Source organism: Perna viridis, chromosome 10 (assembly GCF_037379345.1).
Source record: "Perna viridis isolate PV_CMFRI_1.1 ecotype Kerala chromosome 10, ASM3737934v1, whole genome shotgun sequence".
NCBI classification, from domain to species: domain Eukaryota; kingdom Metazoa; phylum Mollusca; class Bivalvia; order Mytilida; family Mytilidae; genus Perna; species Perna viridis.
The window spans coordinates 29,550,230-29,572,386 of record NC_142454.1 but is presented as its reverse complement, the minus strand read 5'-3'; the positions used below and the strand labels follow the sequence as shown (position 1 = coordinate 29,572,386).

At 33.4% G+C, this 22,157-nt stretch overlaps 1 protein-coding gene and 1 long non-coding RNA gene across 3 annotated transcripts in view; one reads left to right on the top strand and one right to left on the bottom strand.

The window, feature by feature from the left end:
* LOC148605290 (uncharacterized) overlaps nt 1-22,157 on the top strand; it is a 49,769-nt gene that overhangs the window by 13,624 nt on the left and 13,988 nt on the right. The gene's annotated exons all lie outside the window — the stretch shown is intronic.
* Nucleotides 1,501-21,491, bottom strand: LOC148605291 (uncharacterized). Of its 2 annotated transcripts, none has more exons than XM_088548594.1 (8): nt 21,053-21,491; nt 17,573-17,643; nt 16,973-17,158; nt 15,072-15,187; nt 8,451-8,643; nt 7,317-7,454; nt 6,579-6,674; nt 1,501-2,267 (listed from the first exon to the last, which is right to left on the bottom strand). In XM_088548594.1, coding segments are annotated over exons 1-8 (831 nt in total). In that variant the 5' UTR covers nt 21,082-21,491; the 3' UTR covers nt 1,501-2,265. The 2 variants fall into 2 exon arrangements, with proteins under 2 accessions (XP_088404720.1, XP_088404719.1); XM_088548593.1 differs by having other exon boundaries at nt 16,862-17,158; nt 21,053-21,489.

The following is a 22,157-nucleotide window of genomic DNA, read 5'->3' as shown; positions in this document are numbered from 1 at the left end:
TAATTACTGAAATACAAAATGCAGGAAACAAGATTAAAACTATTATGTATATCATATTTATCCATTGTCCTCATCCTCATCCTGAGTCACACATTAGATTGTGATTGAAGTGAAAAGAAAATGGAAATATCTTTTTTTATAAACATGTAATTTCTTTTGATTCTTTTCCTTGAAAAATAATTATAAAATATACCTATAATATTATCAATTGATTTGCACTAAAAAATGTTATATATAAATTTGATATCTACTCCACATCGCCTAACACTACATATGATACTACATAATAACAAGATCAAGCTTAATACAACGGAAAACGTTCGTTTACCGCTTCCGCCACAGACGAGCATTCCTCAATTCTTGGGACTGAAATCTAACATAATTTAACAATTATAAAACGTTGCCACAATTTTTCACTTTTTTAAGGCATTACTATATTTCTGATATTTCTAACGGTGTCAGTAGCGGCTTGATGAGTTTTAGAACGTACGACAACATTCCGAGCATGCGAGGAGAGGAAAACATAGAATATGTATGATTTTAATTAATAGCATACATGTTCTAAGTGTGATCAATATCTTCCCAGTTTGTAGTGGAGTCTGAGTTGCTCATTTACTTTTGTTGCTTTGTATGTATGATTTTGTTTCATTTGTGTTCTTTGTTGTGTATGTCTGTTTTCCATGTCTGGTCTTTGTCCCTGGATTACATTCTTTTTATTACCGCTATAACCTTGGTTCCCTTGAATACTCCTCCCATTCATACCATATTACTTATCATTTTCCATTGTTCTTGCCCCAACAGAACAACCTCAACATGTCAATTAACAATAAAATCCAGATATATAAGAATAAAATACCACAAATAATTATAATTACTGCAATTGATAAGGTACAAAATGCAATTTTGTTAATGTCATTAGTAGTCTGACAGAAGAAAAAAAATATTATCGAGTAAAATTACTTATCACTCCCACCTTCTGTATACCAGTAAGATCCGAGAATGTGTAACTTGGACTCACACAAATCGAATGAAACTTGACAAGGGTACATATACATGTTGATACATAGGTAAACTTGCATCAGTTATTTATTATTTAACGTTCTTCAGATGTGGGCGTTTTAGATTGTACCAATTATAATGATGACTTAAATAAAGCAGGGCATTAAGGGTCCTGTTTGGCTAAAGATGCAGCTAAAAGTCATCAAACAATGGAAGTGCCAATTGACAATTTCGAAGATGAGAATTCATAATTACTGAAGTAAAACATAAAGATTTCTAAAAGTTGTTGCACTTTAAGGGTTACCGACTGCTTAAAATTAAAACAAATTTAGACATTGCCCCTAATGGGACTAACACCCCACAGCCTGTTGAACCCTTCACATTTGGGGACCAGTGGACACATGACTCATACTGAACACAATTTTATGGGGCATAGACTAAGCACTTTTGACAAACATTTTTGCGGCCCTTTTAAAACACCCAACACAAAACAGAAGTCAGTAAATTTGACATCTTTATAATATGACTGCAACTTATTGTTAACATAAATTCCTGCCAATATGCACACATTTCTATGGTATTCTAACTCCCCATTAAGATTAAATACAATCCTGTATGTCGTTAAGCGCATCAGACCCAGTTTTGCTGAAAATCACCGAAGTCCAACAGCCGTCATTTCTCCAATGTTTGCCAAAATCATTAAGACAAGACAATATGCACATCCCAATATGGTAATTTAACATGCCACCAAGTCTCATAACAGTTATACAAAACATTCTGGAGGATTTGCAGACAACGCATCAGACTAAATATTGCTGAAAAAACGCCTACGTTGCAAGTCCATTAGCCATTATTTCTATAAATTTAGCCCACACTTTAATTCTTGAAAGTATGCACATCTCCGTGTGGTTACATTATATCCCACAAAGTTTCATAACAATACTGCCAGCTGCTTAGAAAATAGTTATGGACAAAAAGACGGACGGACGGTCGGACAGGGTAAATCGTTATTAGAATATTATGTTTATTTAAGGCTTTTTGTCACTTTCATACTTCTGGCAGCATATGATACCATATATCCATTCTTTCATGTTCGCTATACATCACAAAAAAAAAAAAAAAAAAAACAATACAAAACTAACAAAATTTACAAAATTAGTCAAACGTGATGACCAGTTCAGGCAACTTCTATAAAGCATGTAGTGCCCGTCTTGATCAAAATCTTTGATGCTGTTCAGTCGTTCTTATGTATCACTATATTTCCTTTCCTGATGAAAAAGAAAACAAATGTTATTAATTCAAAAAGTCATATGAACCATTTCTTCAAATAATTATCTATACTAAAGTTTACAAGCGATAACTCTTCATTAATGGGTTTAATTTAATTTTAAGCAATCATTTGCATTTATTCATAAATAAATGCTCAAATTTAAAAGTTTCCCCTTCTTAATGTTCTAAAAGTAACTAATTTGTTACATGTGTAGAAAGAGAATCTTCGGACAAAACTGTTTTTTTTTTAATATTCCGACCAATATCCCAATACGAACAAAAGACTAATAAAGTGGAAATTGATAAATTTGAATTTGCGTAAGAAAAGAAATATTGTTTATTATTATTATTGATTATTACAATGGTGGTGTATTTCTATAAACAAACGATGAAAATAATTCTACCATTTTAGTCGTGCCGAATAAAACTAATATAGCATATGAATATAAATGGATAGTGCCCCCTTCATTACATGACAAAACAAATTTAAAAATACACTTTCTCACATAAAATGTTTTTCCTTGACTTATTTTTTTAAAGACATTTTTTAACTTAATTAAAATATGACAATTTTTGGTAGTTGTTAACTATTGCCTGTAAACTTACATTTGTTTAAGGTAAAAATACTATTATGTTACAATTATAAGGAGACCATTTTAAATTAGAAAATTATTATAAATTGGCAACAGAAAAAAGTAATATTCATTCACTCAATTTTCGTAGTATTAAAATCCTCGACATTGCGGTCAGAGAGCACGAAGTGCTGGCTAATAGGGAGAAACTGTATACTTCTAAAGTCGCTCCTGTATTTAGCCGTTTGTTATAGGGTTGTACTGATTCTCCTACATACTGGATACCACAGATTTGACATTCAAATACATGTAGATCTATGACGTTTGTGGTCTTGCAAATACAGCCCGAGAAAATCTTGTTGTTTATCGCCTGTGATTCTACCAGTAATGATGATGAGACCTGTTTGTGGGCACAGCATCTACAACACCTATAAAATCTCAAGCGACATTCTTCCGTCGCTTCTTCGGGTTTCGCCACTTCCGTTCGTACAGGCAAGTTCTTAATTCTGTTATTTTTTTGTAATCAAGAATTGAGGGCTCAGGAAAGATCTTGGGCATTTTCATTTCTTTTGTTTTTTTTGTTTTTTTTGCAATTAATTTCCGATGTGTGCGGATAATGCCAGAGCTGTTCCTTAGTGTAGGGTGATAGCTGAGAACACAAGGAATTCTTTTTTTCTGCTTTGAGGAAAAGACAGCTTTCAGAAAGCCTTTTTTAAGTTTTTGTTTGTACCCCCTTCTATTTAAATGACCTTTCAGGTAAAATAGTTGTTTTTCCATGTCGTCGGTTTTTGAGCAGATTATCTTTATATGAAGATCCAGGCTGTATTGAAAGATTCAGACGCAATCCGACGGGTAGCATCTTAAGGTGGCAGATATTGATGTCCGTGGCAATCGTCCCGTTTTGAAGAGTACTAGTAGTGTAAGGAAAAGTAATATTGGATTTGAAGAGTTCAATTGTGAATTTGATAGGTGGTTGAAAGTTGTTGGAATGAATTAAAAGTTGTCAAGATCTGCGACGCTTATATTTTATTTCAGGTCAACACCATCAATTAAGCAAAACCAAGACATTAGTTTCTTAAGTAAAGACTAAAGAAGTTGTCGCTCAAGTTTGCCTATGAAGATGTTGGCACATATGAACGCTTTTGGTTCCTATTGAAGTCTCATCAATTTGCATAGAATTGTCTCCAATGAACGTAAAATTGTTGTACTTAAGGACGATAGTGAGCATTTTAACTAGGCGTTATGTTGGGAATTATTACTCTGTCACGATTCCAAAGTTCCCTTCAACCTTCTATGTGGTCATTCAAAGAAATGGAGTATAATCAGTGGGAAGATGTTGAAGAGCATCGATTTCCCATAGGTAATCGGCGGAGTCTTTTATCTCAGATAGTAAGGCTTCAACAAAAGGGCGGTGGTGATAAAATACCAATTCTGATATTTTTTAGCGTAGGATGGCAGTTGGCTGAGACTATGGGTCTTTCCGGGTTATTTTTTATGAATCTTAGGTAGGTGTTAACATCTGTATTCCACACAATTTAAACTTTAAGATATATGAGTAGTAGGGTCTGAGTCTAATTTCTAGTAAAACGACTGTCGCTTAGTTGCATTGCATTGAGTTTCTCAATGTAGGCAGTTTTGTTTATATTTGAGGATCAAAGAGCAAGAAGATAAAGAAGAATGAAGATTTAAATGAGAGTGATAAAGAGGATGAAAAGAAATATCGGTTTATAAAGAAAAGTGGGCGGGTCCTTCAAACAGAACAAAACCTTTCCCTTAGAATCATTTATAGATAGAGTCAGACGTAACTTATTAAGGAATTCACACAGTCACGACAACTTGAAAACAGAAGGATGCGCTGCGCTCCAAGATTTGGGAAAAATGACGATATCATTATAAAGCATGTAGACAAAGGCAGCACTGTAAGGATCATGGATAAATCCGCCTAAATTAATGAGGCAGAGTGTCAACTGAAATACGAGTTTTTATTTCAAACTAGTCACAGACCCACTCAATCCTTTGCGAACGAAATAAAACTGAGTTAAACAAAATGTACGAAAACAAACACATTGATATTAGAACTCTTGAATATCTCTGCTAACGGCCATTTGACAGAGAATATTTCGGAATTTGTGGACTTCCATTTACGGTCACATGTCGGAAAACGTACATCATTTATAAATTATAACATTGATTATTTACAGAAGATGCAGGTTCTGAATCATCTTCCACCTTCCTCCACCTTATTCACAATGGACGACATCTCTTTCTATACCAACATTCCTCATTCTGATGGTATCGAGACTTGTAGCTAAGTATGAGATTTGCCTTGGCATTTTGCTCACGACTTATTTAAAAGCGAACAACTTTACCTATAATAGAGACCATTAATAACAAATAAATGGCACAAAATGGGTAACAAAATGGCTGTATCTTAAGATTACATTTTCATGGAATAATGTGAAAGAGAACTACTCAAATCCTCTATAGAAAAATATCTGTCCTCAAATATAGTTTTATTGGTGACGCACAACTAAACTTTATAACACGGGCCAACAATCTACATAATTCAATATGTTTAATTACGAAACGTCTGCTGTTACCATCACAATCCTCGATACTTCTAGCACTTCATCACTTCAGAGAGTGAATCGGGAGCGATTTTGGATAAAGGAGCTCAGTGTCTTACATCCATTCGGAATAGATGAAAACAACATTCAGTTTCTTCTGTTTTGTAAAGTTTCTTTTCACCAGAGTCTGTTACTATTCTGGGTTTTATATTTTTACACAAAGTTCGAGACCAGCTCACAACGCCTGTCTCTATAACGTAATATTCATAATCTGTGTTAATTGTCGATATAACGTTAATGCGTCACAGGTATTCATTTGATTAAGTAGTGAGTTGTGTTTACAAACCAGTTACTCTTTGTTTAAGGCACCGAAGAAAGTCATCCATTGAACAAAAATACTGCTTAATATATAACTTATAACATTCAGAAATTATTTGTCTATTTCCGCATTTAAATTGCATCAGTCCAAAAATATATGGACTAGATGGAATTTATATTGGACCAGTAGTCGTAGATTATTTTTATTGACAGTGTTGTTCCGGATTCGATTCCGTTATTTGATTTTCAATCAAAACAAAATATTCGTCACACGGTACATTTGAGTACCTTAATGAATGAAGCTGGTTAATGGAAAAGTATGATATAGGATATGTCTCGTCACGTGACCCCGTAGTTTCACGAGATTGGGTGTACTATTGATAAGCATAGAGACTTGTCATTCAGAGAGCGTTGAGTTCAGTGTTGGCAAAACATCTTTTCGTGTAAAAATACCGATAAAAAAATAACAAATATCTATTTCTACACGATAAAGGTATTAAGAAAAATCATAAGATAGAAGATTTTGCATTGTTATAAATCGTTTCGAGTACCCGGAAGTAAACAATAAAATGTAGATCGGTCCTCAGTTTTTAATATCTTTTACGTCGTAAACTCCGGTAAAGAAAATGAAGCTAGAACGAGATTTTCATACCCTATAGCAACTAGTTAATTGTACGGAGGCTTAAATGGCATTATATAAACTGGTATGTCGCCGTTAAAAACTATATTGTGCTCAGCTGCGCTTCGGTCTATTTATTTTTTTAGGGACGACATACAAGTCCATATAATGCCATTTGACCCTCCGTAAAATCTGTTCGAATCGAAATTATTTATTTTGTTTTTATATACTCACATATCAATGGGAATTCCACACTTGCACTTCCACTTGCTATATTTTTATTGTTTTCTTTACCTTTTTTGAAATTGACCACATTGGACTCATTTCTTGCTGGTAAAACATAACACATATTTGCATTTCGTTGACAAAATCAAATTGATCGTAAATAATGAAAATAAATTAATTACAATATCAATAGAACTCAATACACGCACAATATTTGTAACGTACATAAAGCATGTATTTGAAAATAAATGTCGAACTTTACCTAAATTTCAATAAAAGTTTGCAGTTAATTGGAAAAAAAGGCTTTCATTGTTTTCCATCAATCAATTTTTTATATATGAAGTTGCACATGTGGTTGTGTTACTTATACCTCAAGTTGAACAGGAAGTAACAACGCATGTCTTACATTTGAAACGTTGTCAAACCACGTACCAAATTTTAAATTTATCCGAGATTATTGTGACGAGAAAACTCGGACAAATGTACAATTATGCACATGATTATTTTATTTTATGAATATACAAACGACGCATTGAATGGGAGTTTAATTGATGGAAGGAATAAAGAAGTTTCGTAATATTTAATTACTAATCATTACCTATTCTGCAATTTCATTTTGATATAATTAATAGTTTTCAACTGCCAATATGGTTTTCCAGACATTTGTGTTCGTGTTAAACTTAATATCGACTGTTAACCCCCCTAAAATGATACTTCAAAAGTATGTTCGGGTGCTGTACTACTAACCATGTAAACATTTGCTTGGTGACCATTTCTTTTTGTACAAGGAAGCTAGAATGCTCGCTCCAAATAATGTGACTATAATAACGACAACTATAATCATGGTAGCATCAGAGGCACCAGAGTTAACTCCATTGTCTGTTCCTGAAAGATAACAGATGACACATGCATAAAAATATGTCGGTATAATTTTTAAAAAAAGACACAGTGTAATTTGTTTAAATTGTAATCAGCAATTTCCAAAATCTTAACAGCAGCACTGTTTTATTTTTGTCAAAACATGGAATGCTTGAATGTGATTGTATTTAAATTATGTGTGAAAGTTCAAAACACAAACTAAAAAAACTGTGAGTAAAGCTTACTGGATGATACCTCATTAACCAGAAAACATGTAGGATACCAAATAATTAATTTAAGCATTCAGAATGGTAAAACAAAATAAATATGCACAATGCTTCATGTAAAACTAAGTAGGAGGTGTACATTTGCATCACATGATAACTAATCTGTGAATGTTTCATCAAATGTCATTCAGCATTGTTCGGTGATTTCGGAGAGTTGTGGAAAAGAAGAGTCAACAATGACACAGTCCATATTTTCCAGTTTTTATTGGAGTCCGATTTGCTCATTTGCTTTTGTTACTTTGAATGCATGATTTTAATTACTTTATGTTCTTTGTTGTTTATGTAATGGTTTCCCTGTCTGATCTTTGTCCCTGGATCACATTTTTCATTACTGCTATAACATTGGCTCCATTGAAAACAGCAACCAATGAAATGCAGTAGCATTAATAACTGCCAACGTTCTGTTACAGTAATCAATACGTAATCTGAATTCCAAATTTTATACGTGAAACATGTGAAATAAAGCAATATGAACCTTGACTCTATGTGTGTACCAAGCAAATGCTTCTAAGATTTCATTGTGCAAAGTGCAAGATATCATTAAGTATATGCTAAGCGGCAAATTGAAGAATGTGCTACGATCATAAAGATTCAGTAACACGCTAAATCAGTTTTGTGCTACGTTTTAATTGGACAAAGAGATAAAGGTCAAGTACATGAGATTCAAATTCGGTCATCACTGGAGAAAAGCTGCACGAAATATACTTTGGAAATAATGGAAACACCGTAAGCTTACCTAAACAACGTCTAGAAATCAAGAAAGTCTCCAACGTTTCAGGCTGTTTTCCAAAGTTACAAATAATCGAAACATTAAATTCTCCACATTCATTCCAGCTGTATTGGTACTCTAATATCATTGTTGAGGTAAGGAAATACTTGTCTACCACACTTGTTGCATTTTTAGATGCAGTTGTGTTTTTCATGTTGTCCTTAAACATAGTTACAGACGTACATACAAGGATAGTATTATAGCCAATGCCTAGAGGGGTTACAAAGTTGCACGCGTTATGGTACTATGTATACCCCACTTGTACAGGAAGGTGGTAGAGAGTTCCCAAAATAATTTAAACCGTATAAAAGTCTGCTTGAGTGTGCATTCCGGCACGGATCACTCTTGAAATAGCAAATGATGGGGTTACTTAGGTAAGCAAAAATTAAAAGAAGTTAATTACTGGGGCGTGGTCCCTATGTAAGACTTATCTTATACATATGTATCTGACTGAAAATTGCAGGCATGAATTTTATTGGGGAACTTAATATATCTTAAAAATCACACTATAAATAAAAAAAAGATGATTTTTTTTGGACGCCCATTATCATTTAAAAAAATGTAAAAGATTCCCAAATGCAGGAAATGACTGTCATGAAGAATATATTTTAAAAAATCAAAATTAGACCAGGAATAAACAAGCTATGGTCAAGGAGTTAAATATATATGTGCTATACATAAATCCTTGCTATAGTCAAGAAACAACAGGATTTGTTTCTGGCCCCTTTGTGGCCCCTTATTCTTACTTGGTCCAAGTAACAACCCCCATAAATCAATTCTAGTCGTCATTTTGTGGAATGTAATTGTAATACAATTTCAAATAGATTCAGTTACTAGTCAAGTTAATGTCCAGACAACGGGACATTTGGCCCCCTTTTTAGCACTTAATTTCTGAAAAGTTCAAGTGTTTACCCCTCAAAAAACAATCCAACTCTGACCATTGCGGTTTAGAACATTGCAGAGCAATACAGACATTTCTATGCTTCAATTGAATTTATATAGTTAAGTTCCATGAAATGCTTGTTGTCTAAGGCCCCTTTTTGGCCCTTTGTTCTGAAACAGTTGGGGCCATAACCCCCAAATTCGATACTAACCTTTCCTGTGTGATTTGGAACCTTGGAACCTAGTTTTTAAAAATTTTATAAAGATTTTATAAATATTCAAGTTATCGCACGAAAACCAAATGTCTACGGCAATAAATTCTACATGAGTGAACATACTTTTACCAAAATTTGACGACACATAGATCTATCCATACTGAACCCTAGTCAGAATTCGGTTAAACTTATCGGTGTTTGGAGATATATACAAAAAAAAAAAAAAAAAAAAAAAAAAAAAAAAAGTGCCTGACAACTATGTTCTATTTTCAGTAAAAGTGGCAATATTTTTCAACGGATCATAAATCAAATCACATAACGGTGTGTAGGATACCCTAGGTAACAAACATGCTCAGTTTCATTCACATTCATTCATTTGTTTCAGAGAAGAAGCTGTTTGAAATTTTTTTTAACGATGACGACACCAAGTGATAGTTATACATGTAGCTCACTTGGACTACGGCCAGGTGACCTAATATATTGTAAAATAAAGCAACAGCTCATCAAATCAACCTATGTCAACATTTTGAAAATAATGCATAAACAGTAGAGAATGTTTGGATGGATTTGTAATCTAAATACAATCTTATAAAGTTTCACATTTACCTATAATATCAAAGTAACAGAAAAAGCATACTTATCGAAATTTACGTGTAATTATCATAGAAAAGACTTCTTTATCATTGTATATCCAAAGTTTGTTTGTCCTTATTGTAAATGTGTGTAATCATGGTAATGAATTACAGAAAAATATGTGTTGAAAAGAATATGGCGTTAAAAAAATATATATAAATGTATAAATAGCATGCATCAACTACATTTTTCAAACACTAGATAAAAAAATAAACTGAAAAAATAAGACATAGAAGAGAAGAGTTTGAGAAAAGGAAAGAGGAGAAAATAAGAGAGTTGAGAGGATTGTGGTGATGGTGAAGAAAACATGGGCATAACACTATTTCATCAAACAACAGAAAATCTTTTATTTTCTTTGATATATCTATGGACATGTTTTATTAAACGAACATTTTGATCATAAGTTAAATTTGGATTTCCATGAGTCAAAAGAGTTACATTCAATGGCAAATCATCGGGCAGCCAACTAATGTTATTCATAAGGATTACTCGAGTGTTTTCGTGTAAGGGACAGTCAAGAAAGAAATGATGAGCATCCTCAACATCTCCGCATCTACATAAAGAATTACTTACGATATTGACTCTACGTAAGTCATGGTTTAAAGAAGAAGCAGAACATCTTAATGGTGTCCAAATAATATTCATTTTTCGTTCACCAATAAAATAATAATTAGGAACTAGTGGTTTGTGTGTATCCTTCTTTAACTCTGTTTTAAATTTGGAAATAGTGTCTAATTGTCGACTGGATACATCATTTATTCTATTCTTTAATAGTAGCTGGGAAAAAAGACTCGCTTGTTACAGATAATCTACAAAATGGCTGTAATATGTCATCTTCGTTTCTAGGGGGGATAATTAGTAAGGGATTGTACTTTAGGTGGTATTATGTCAAGCAAATAAGATGGGGCATTTTTATGTTCAATGTTATAAATCATTTGTAACTTTCTTCTTTTGCGTCTAACATCTAGTGGTTCCCAATTAACTTCTTGATATACTTTTTCTATCTTTGTAAAAATAGGTAAACCCGTAACAATTCTCACTGCTTCTACTTGAAGTCTATCAAATTTGGAGGTATTACATACACCAAAATTATCCCAAACTTCAGGTGCATATTCAAGTAAAGGTCTTATATATATTAAAGTGTTTCTAGTAAATTGATACTTCAACTTCCGAAGAATATTTAGAAGTTTTTTTAACACTAGCTATAATATTTTCTACATGGTCGTTCCACTTGGCATTACTGCTAAATGTTACTCCTAAATGTTTATGTTGGTTTTTGATTGGAATGTCTATTCAATTCAAGGAGAACGTGAAGTTGGGAGTTTCATAATTGGAGAATATCATAATTTCGGTTTTATCTGGATTAAAGGACATCAGCCACTTTTTGGACCATTCGTTCAATTCACTCAGATCGTGACTGATTACAGAGAGGATCTGTTCACTGTCAGAATCTGAGTAATTGAAGGAAGTGTCGTCTGCGAAAAATCTGCACAAGAATGTCAAGTTACCTGCTATATCATTTATGTATACAATAAACGAAAGAGGTCCAAGTACAGATCCCTGTGGAATACCAGCTGAAAGATGGCAATCATCTGAGGATGCTGTATTCAACATTACCTTTTGATGTCTACCATCTAAGTAACTTTTAAACCAACTGAATAAATTTCCTGAAATACCATATGATTTAATCTTTTTTAATAAACCTTTGTGCCAAACTTTATCAAACGCTTTCGAAAAATCACAAAAAACAAAACAGTTCATTTCTTTTTTTCTCAAGAGAATTTAAAATGTTACTGTATATCGTAAGAAGTTGGTGCACGGTAGAGTATTTTGGCAGAAAACCAGATTGTTACTGATAAATAAGCTTATTACTATATAGATGATTATATACATGTTTAAATATAATTCTTTCCATGACTTTGCCAACACAACTTATTAACGATATTGGTCTATAGTTTGAAGGCAAAGAGGGGTCTCCTTTCTTGAATAAAGCAGTAACATTTGCCATCTACCAGCTAGTTGGACATTTGCATTGTTGGATTGATTTCTTTAAGGGGATAGCGACGTTTTCTGGACAAAGCTGGAGCATCCTATGACTAACAATATCTGGTCCCAATGCTTTGTTGTGTTTTAAAATCTTTAATATATCAACAATTTCGTTTTCATCTATTCTAATATTTGAAATACAGCTATTTGTCTTACTTTCGAAATCTGATAACTGATGGTTTTCCTCCTCTAGTTTTGAGATAGAACAAAAATATTTATTCAGTAATGTACATTTTTCATCATCTGTGTATACTATGTCACTTAATACATCATCATTTATTATATTTTGAAGGGGCGGGATAGAATTTGTACCTTTGTTTGATTTTATCAGCATTTTCATAATCTTCCAATACGCTTTAGGACTATTTACATTATCTAAGATATAATTGTCAAGATTACTTTCAAACTTTTCTTTGGCAGCTTTTTTTAAATTATTGACTCTGTTTCTCTGCTTCTTGTACCTCAGAGTATCACTTTCAATTTTTTATTTCAACGCGTTGTTTTCTAAAACGGTCACGCTTTCTAATTTCCTTTCTAAGTTCGTTACTAAACCAACATTTATCATGTTTTCTAATGATAACTTCCTTGGTTGGAATGCACTCCTTCGCGATGGACAGAAATGTTTCCGTAAACATTTCTGTGATTACATCCATATCTGCGCCATCGGGAAGGAGTGTATCCCAATCCAAGGCCTCTAGTTTCTCGGCGAACTTTTGTTTGTCAGTTTGGTCTTACATCCAGACAAGTCTTTTGTTAGAGACAGGATCTTTGTTTGGACATACCAAATATACAATAGATGCGTCGTGGTCACTTACAGATCTGGGAATATCAAAGACATCGGCAATGGTGTACGATACTGTGTCGCTTATAATAATAGGATCTAATAAAGATCTTCGATTATCAGTTGTTCTAGTAGGCTTGTTAATCACATTTGTAAAATTGAACATATTTATTGTGTCAACAAGTCTATTGTTATCAATCATAAATAGATCCCAATTTAAATCACCCGTGACCACAATGTTTTCATTGAACTGGTAGCTCATCCCTATCGCATGATTTAATCGTGTAAAAAGTCAACATCAGTTCCAGGGCCACGATAAATATTATAGAATACAAATCTTTGACCCTTTGCGCTGATCTCAACCCAGAGTGTTTCGTCGATATCATTTTCTAAAATATTCAGTCTTTTGACACGAATATCGTCTTTTGTATATATTAATATACCGCCACCAAAGTTATTACGATCTTTTCTGATGAAGGATTTAGAAAAGGAGTCTAGAAGTATATATTCATCTTTTATATTTGGATCTAAGTATGTTTTCGTTATGGTTATGATATCAAAATCCTCACAGAACAGGTTTAAAAAATCTAGTTTGTTCCGAATACTTCGTATATTAATGTTACATAGTGAAAGGGAGTTGTCGTTACTGGATGAGCTAATAGAAAACTTTGAGGAGTTAATTATAGGACCTGGGTTCATTTCAACATTTCCTGTAATGTGAATGAAGTGTAGTACAAAAAGCAGAAAAAACTATGTCTATTTTGGGGTGTACTGATTGAAGAAATGAAAGGCCGATGACGAAAAATGTACAATTAAAATTAATGAGAAGCAAGGTAGGTTGAATTTCTATAATTTAGGGGTATTGATTTAATCAGTTTTCTGTTGTTAAATAAACCAATGGCTTGCTCTGTTAGTACAACGATCATTACCTGCCAACTATCACAGAGACAGAAGTTGCAGATATGATGATATAACAGCCACTGTCAAAGAGTATTACACATGTCAATTCACCATCACCAACTTTAGAAACATAACATAAAACACATACATTATATACAAAACAAATTACAAAGACTTGAAGAAAATATATATATGACATATACATCATGGAGCCTAATGGGGATTGGGATTTGACAATGTAATATATCTACATATGTATTTAGGGACGTATCATTTTTAGCTGAGAGGCCTAGGGGGTAGTCATTTAGCATTGAGAGTTTAGAAGTTGGAAAAAAAACCCTCGCCTAAATATAGGGATATTTTTAGGTCCCCTCTCTTCAAGCTAGGGAAAATACTTTATCCCCCTTTTTCATTTATAGTTATTGTACATATATGCATGTAAATTGCGGTATAACCAAAGTAAACATTCAGCGTCAATAATATGATGGGTGGACAGATACCGAGTGTGTTCCAATATTGGTAGCCGTGTCATATTTACTGGTAGCTTCATTACAATGAGGACATGCAAATATAAGACTTTTTATATAGTTATACACTGTCATGGGTCTTTTTATATCATTTGCATTTCAGCAATTAGGAAAGTTTTGAGAAATGATCCCCCTCTATAAAGATAGATAAAAACCTGAACTCTCCTTTTCCATCAAAAGAAAACAATGATAGCCCCTACTTTTTGACCAGCCCCTCTCCCAGGCAAAATATGATACGTCCCCTACGATTAATATGTTATATGCTACCAGTCAATTAACTAATAGTAAATACTTATAACATAAATTAATATATTATACTGTTCAACTGTTTGTTGTCATAGATTATTATGGATTACTCCAGTTGCTGTTTACAGGTTGACAATTATTCACTTGGTACTCCATTTTCAGTTATAATTTGTTACATGAGGAAGTACCTGAACAATTATATGAGTAAGCTTTCTCAAATTTTATCCTGCAATTAGCTCGTTATCTACTGACACCATTATACGACCGCAAAATGTTCCTTTACTTAGAACACATGAAAACCAAATCTATGGACAAGTAGAACAGGAACAGCCAAAAGAGAAGCAGTTTTAATACATACCCCAAATAAGATTTCACATTTAGGTACCGGGAATATCTTCTGGAATTTAATGTAAACATCAAGTTGCAGTAAAGAACTGTTAAAGTCGACTTCGTATGTGTCCGGTCCAGGGTTCCCTAAAATAGATTCTGAAGACTTTGAACATTGATATAATTTGGTACTAGGTGTAATATAAACAAAATATCTTATTTATCTCGTTATTTAAAATGTTCAAAGAGAGTGAAACCGACCCCAAATAAACTAATGACCAGTTCAAAGCAGATTTCTTCTTAACTGGTATGAACCGAACACCCTCCTTTACCGGACAATTTCTTCAGTCTCAACGAGTTTGTTTCAGACAGATTCCATTGTAGTTGGTGTAGAGATTCAGTGATAGATCATTTTTTAAATACATTTACCGGACAAACGGTGTATCAAATCAAATTGTACACGTGTAATTATAAAAATTACCTACATGTATACTTTTGTTAGTCAATTATCGCTATATTGATTGTTTGTGTTTGTCTTTCGTTGATACCCTTTTTGTTTACGTATGTTTCTTAGGATGATAAAATATCTAGTATCGTCTTGTAAATCAATGACACTAACCATTTAATCACCAATCTAATTTTTTATCGTTAAGTGATACATGAAAGCTTCAATGAAAGGACATTTAAAAAAATACCAGGGTTAGTTATTAATGTTGATCTTCTTAAAACGAACGTAGAGGTCAAACTGTAAACAGTCAGGTAAAGAATTAACAAATGATTTAAGCTTATTACTAGTCTGAATGTCGTTTGCAATTAGACATTTGACTAAGGATAAGAATTAGAACAGAATTGAAATGCATTCCTTCTGTCCTAATTCCTAAATGATTCCAGTTCAAATGCACCTCCCTACAAAAAATCAAAAGACCTTCTTTCATGGTGCGGTACCTTGTGATAGAATATTCATTGGAAATAAGGTAAGTGATTGCTTATAGTCTATTTTTGGTCTTTCATTTTCATTCCAAATCAATCCAAATAACAAACCCCAGATAAATCCCACCGTGTCATTTGCGGTATATCAACTTGTCGTGCAATATCAAGGAGATCCGTTCATTTACTCAGAAGCTATTGTCTGCATAACAGGAACATGCTTGTACATTTTTGCCTCTAGTTCCTACATAGTTCAAACCACAAATCCAAATAAAAAAGATCAATACAAACCCTTCTTTTGTGGTAAGGAACCTTCTTATATAATTCCATGACAATTTACAGCCTAAAGCTCAAGTTACTTTTACAACAAATGTCTACAGACGTCGATTACGACAACTGGATGATGCAAATATTTCAGCAGTCGTATAAAATAAGTTACAATTCTTCAACGTTAACAATCCCAAGCAAAAGTAACCGATTAATTCAGGCTTCTTTGAGAACTTGTTTTACAAAACGGTGTTAAAACACAATATTATTACAAACAGAAAGCAAGAAAGGCTTGATTCTCTAGCCCACCCCAATTTGATTATAAGCACATATATACCTCTATATTGATATAGATCAAAATGCACAGTAGGAATGTGCAACACAAATTCTGTAAAACTTTCATGTTATTCCGATTTGTGTGGTAGAGGGAGTGACAGCTACGAAATGGGTATCCCTCTGCGTAACGGCAAGAAGGAAGGAAGTACACCCATTTCACTATATACATGTACATTGTACCTCCCTCAAAATGGGGGGGGGGCATAATGAATAATGAACGGGGAAACAGCTAAGTACAAACATACAACCGTTTAAATTTTAAGGTTTCTATATGAATTTAAAAAATCATACATTGGTAATTTGTTGTATTGAGATTCGCTCTATACTGTTCAAAACCATACACACATGTGTAATTTTTCCTGAAATCACTCTCCTGAAAATGTTTGATTATCAGAGTGAAACCTTTCTCCTCCAATTTTCCTCCATATTTGTTTCTGTCTGATGGACCTTCATCAAAGGTCAGTAATTTGCTTCCTAATTTAAATTTTCTTTGTTTCTTCTGTGAAAAGCTTGTACCGGGATCACAATACAGTATGACGTCTTCGCCAAATATTATAGGTTGTGTTCTTAAAGTCCAAGTAATTGTTGCTTAAAAGAGAACCAAATAATAATAATCAGAAACGTTTACATATGTACATGAATGGCGTTGAATTAAACTATCAGTTTTAATACTAAGAATGAGCGGGAATCGTAACAGAAAATTATTGGGGGCACAATGAACCCGAATGTATACATATAGTATTAGTACAATTAGCGTATTTCCAAGAAGAAAATTTTCGATTGAATTGCAACAAGAAAATGCGAGATATTAGCAACCAGTGAACATACAAGCACCTTAACTCTATAAATGCATTTTAACTTCATTTTTTATATTACTTCTATAATATAGCATGCCGGTCTCAGATAAATTGCGATGTAAAATTACACACTAAAAATTTGAAATATATTAATGCTCATATTTGTTTTTATTCCGCACAAGTACAAAGGTATAAATGGACTTACATAATTCTATCTGTGGTGAAAAGCAGGTGTACAATATGAAGAAAAACACATACCATTTGTTTCTACATAAACTGCAATTATATATAAACACTTATCTTAATATTACGAAGAGAAATGAGTCATAGATAAATTACATTATGCATGCACATAAGCATAGTACATGTACCACCTTACTAAAAAACAATTCATTGACTAATAAAATGAAATTAAAAAATAGTTTTTATATGTACGTGTATATCAAATTTTATATCTGCTATACTGTTTCGGATACAGGTACATTTTGTATGCATGTTGTGATAAGAAAACACCGACGACAAAGACAAACTTTGTACATTGTACTATCCGTTGTGGATATGAAGAGATTTAATTATCTTTCATGAGAGAAATTTAGATTAAAGGATTGAAGTGAATCTAGCCGGCAATACCAACCCGCAAGGAAGCAAGCCGTCAAAAATATTCAGCGATGCGCTCAAAATCTGAATTAAGTTGTTTATGTAATATAAAAAGATAAACATGAATTATTAAAAGTACATATTACTTCTGTTTTTGTCCTCAATACTACTTCCGGGGCGGCACCAGGAAAGGGGATCCTGGATGCATGGGTTCTCGAAAAAGGGGTTACAGGCTATTTGCTCATTTTTGAGCAAATTGTGCACGCTATCAACATAATATACCAACAACAAGGGGGTTCCGACCCCGTCCCTTGTATCCATCATTGACAATTAGATCTGATTTCCCGTGTTCTGATAGGTCACCGTAATACAAATTTAATTTATTAACTAAGTTCTGTTTAGAATTAAATATTCAAGTATGCGATCAAAGACCGCTTGTTCAGAGTTATTTTCCTAGTTAGTGCATGCATGCAAATAGTTTGTGCGGATCCTTTTCTAATATATCCTGAACGAAGGGGTTTAATTATGGTAATTCCGAACTTTTTTGGAAATTGATATTTCTTAAACAGGCAAAACAAATACCTAAATTGGTACCAGTCATCGACCTCGAAGTTAGTACATTATTTTTTCGATAAGTTTCACGTTCATTGCAGAAGTGTGGTTAGATCTTTTTTTCCTTTTAGTGAAACGGGACCAAGTAGCATGGAACATTAAGTCAACAGTATTTTGATGACTTAGTCCCGATAGGGACAAAAGGATCAAATCCCCACGAAGTTCTATCTCTGAATAAATCGAACTTAAAGTATAGTACTTGAATGAACCATTTCGTAATTTCTATGTAGTTCGTGGTAGATTCCTCATACTTTGTAGGAAATAATTTCAAATCATCACCCAAATATACGGAAGAAGATGCTTTCAAAATGCTCGATTTTGTATCGACAACATATTTGTCCAGTGTGGTGAAAGCGTTTTTCTACAAACGGATGGGATTCCTATTGGATCAAACTGTGATCCTCTACTTGCTGGCATATTCCGTTGCTCACAAGAGGCTAATCAGATCCGGAAGAAAGTACTTCGTTTACCTAGAGCCTTTAATCTCAGTTTCCGCTATATAAATGACATACATGTATTATCTTTTTCGGGAATTTGATACATCGCATCTACTGCAAAGAACTTGAGTTAAAGTATACGACAGACACTGTGCAGTCATATTTTGACCTACACTTAGAGTTTGATGGTATACAGGAAAACTTTTGACCAAACTATACGACAAACGCGAATTGTCAACTTTCAATTAATCTATGGCAACATCCCTTCAGCACCTGGGTATGGTTTCATATCAAAGCTCATACGTTATGCCAGAGCTTGTCGTAACTACGCAGACTTTTTGTATCGCGCAAGACTTCCTAAAATTAGGCTTTTGGGACAGGGTTGTTTTGCTACAAGAGTAAAACCATCACTACAGAAGTTTTATGTTCTTCATCATCATGAAATCGCGGATCGTTACTGTGTATCCATCTGCACAATGAAAACTGATTTGTTCAACATGTCTTAGTTTTCATTTCCTTTTTCGTCTACACCGGACCTGACTTTTTATGAGCAACTCGGTGGGTGTGTCTTGAAAAGCGGAGGACGCTTACTCTACTAGTGTAACTTGTCCATCCCCCCGTTTTTAGTGGAGTCCGAGTTGCTCGTTTACTTTTGTTACATTGTTTGTATTTTGTTTATTATCTATTCGTTGTTGTGCTTGTCTGTTTTTAAATTTACGTGTCTGGTCTTTGTCTCTGGGTTGCATTCTTTTGATTTCCGCTAGAATCTAGTATATAGGTTTGTTTTAGACATAGGAAATGAAAAATGCTACACATATCGTTTTAATTTGTCATGCAGAAGATGTAAACTGTAGACTTCTGGAGTTATTATTATCATTTTTTTGGTATAGTACCGGTATCTTTGGTCAAAATCTCGTCCACATTATCTATACAACAAAACAGAAAGAAAATTATTGGAAATGCCCTATTTGAAATGTGTTTAGTACCAAATCAATCATCCTTTGCATTTTTTCAGACCTTTCTATGCTTATTTTGATCCATGTAATAGTGTAGCTATTAGAGTCATCACATTTTGAGAGGCTTGTATAATATTGATTTGTTGTGACATGTATAGCTAATTTGATCATCTACCCTACATGAGATGTCACATACTAGTCTATCATACATTGTGTACCAAGTTACAGACTTAGATTAATCCTGTTGACATGAAGTTTTCATCCACAATTTAATTACTGCTCAGTACACATTTTAAGAGGGGTATTCCTTGTAACATTTTACAAGTGAATTGCATGTACAGATCATACACGTACATGTACCCAAGTTAGATCAGTTATGCAATGCATTATTATTATATATATCAGATAATAGTTTTATGAATTTAATCTATGGTAAACATAACTTTATCTTGAAAAAATGTAGTAAATCTCAAATGTTTGTATAACAGATTTTATAAATATTTATGCATGTGAGAGCATGTACTTATACTTAAGGACCTACATTTAAAGGTATTATATATCATCTTATCTGTGTTCACTTGCACTAGACTACCTATGTTAAATGTCTTACAAATTTTATACTTGTAACATTTTTAATGAGAAAAATGAGTTGTGCATGTCTAAACATGTTTATTTTTCAACATAAGTGCCAGTTGCTTAATAGGCTTAAAAATTAAGTTTTCTTTGACTAAGGACAAAGTCAACCAAGACAGGACAATCAAGTCATAATATGTTATGAGAAAACCTTGCGAACTGCACTAGATGATGTTTGTAGAGGCATGTTTTTTTTTTCGTCACATGGAGACTACCAACAAGATGGAGGTTAAGCTTCAAAAGCGCCATTATTATTTTATACGCTGTGTCCGTAATTCAAATCTAAAATGGCTACGCTTCAATGTCTTCACGAAAACGAAGGTATTTTACTGGAACCCGTTTTGTTTGTGGGCAAACACCAAGTAAAGTCATCATATTCTTGTTGTGAAACTTCATACATATACCACTTAATCTATTTAAAGTTGTTACTTATTCCAAAAATTGTATTACTTGCACCCTGTTCGGTAAATGCCGGACATTTTTTTTTGGTTCCTTGTCGTTTCGCCCTTTTCCCCTTCGCACTGGGTTCTTTCGCCCTGAGTTGTTTCGCCATTTATGTGAGTTGTTTCGCCCTTTATGGTGGGTCGTTTCGCCCTTTCCTTATTAATAAGGAATTTCTCCTTATAAATATTATTTACTACTATTTTAGCCTTCGTTCTCGATGTGAGTCGTTTCGCCCTCTCTAATTCGTTTATAATATTCACTCCCTAATACGTTTATGTATCATTACAACAAATAAATAGTTGATGATACATTAAAAAGAGTTCGTTTATGTGATGAGTCATTTTATCCCTCCATTTTTATGTATTTATTTCTTCTGTTAAAAAAGGTCGGAGATTTTCGACCCTAGGCAATTATTGAATTCTCTCGATCCTCCGTAGACATTTATTTATTTATTTATTTATCTATTTATTTAGAGAAAAAAAAAAGATCGAAGATTTTGCCCCTACAAATGTTGAATAGTTTGTATATTTATTTAGATCTCTCTCTCTCTCTCTTTCTCTCTCTCTCTCTCTCTCTCTCTCTCTCTCTAAACGTACATATTCATACGTACAAGTTCACTGTTGCTTCCGATGACCTTGCGAGGGAGACCAATCGCCGCTACAACCGACTGGACCACAAACTCAAGGAACTGTGGACCATGTACCAGGACCCTTCCACTCAGATGACAACAACAACGTTCCTCAAGAAGATTGAACGTGTATACCGATTTTGCGACTGATGATATTGTGATCCAGTGTTTTTGAACGATGTTGTGACTATTATAATTAGTGCTTTTATAATTCCCATGATCATGTTGTATTTTTAACCCTGTCATTTACTATGTGTTATTATATGTAACTTATATAAATAGTGCTTTTATTCTCAATCAAATTTTAATCATGCTTCATTTTCTATGTATTCTTTAAACAGTTTGTTGTAACGATGTGCTAGTAATTGTGCTCTTATACTCATGAATTATTTAAATAAATGTTCAGAACTTATATGAATCTCTTCTGTCATCACCATATATCACATTTATTCTCGAGGCCGAAAAAGATATATAATGACATAA

Excerpts from the sequence above, each read along its gene's own strand:
- LOC148605291 (XM_088548593.1), bottom strand. The coding sequence starts at position 21,081 with ATGTCCGGCATTTACCGAACAGGGTGCAA. Across the intron at positions 17,159-17,572 it reads TTCACCACAGATAGAATTAT|CAACAATTACTTGGACTTTA; the intron begins GTAAGTCCATTT and ends TTCTCTTTTAAG. Across the intron at positions 7,455-8,450 it reads GATTTCTAGACGTTGTTTAG|GAACAGACAATGGAGTTAAC; the intron begins GTAAGCTTACGG and ends GTTATCTTTCAG.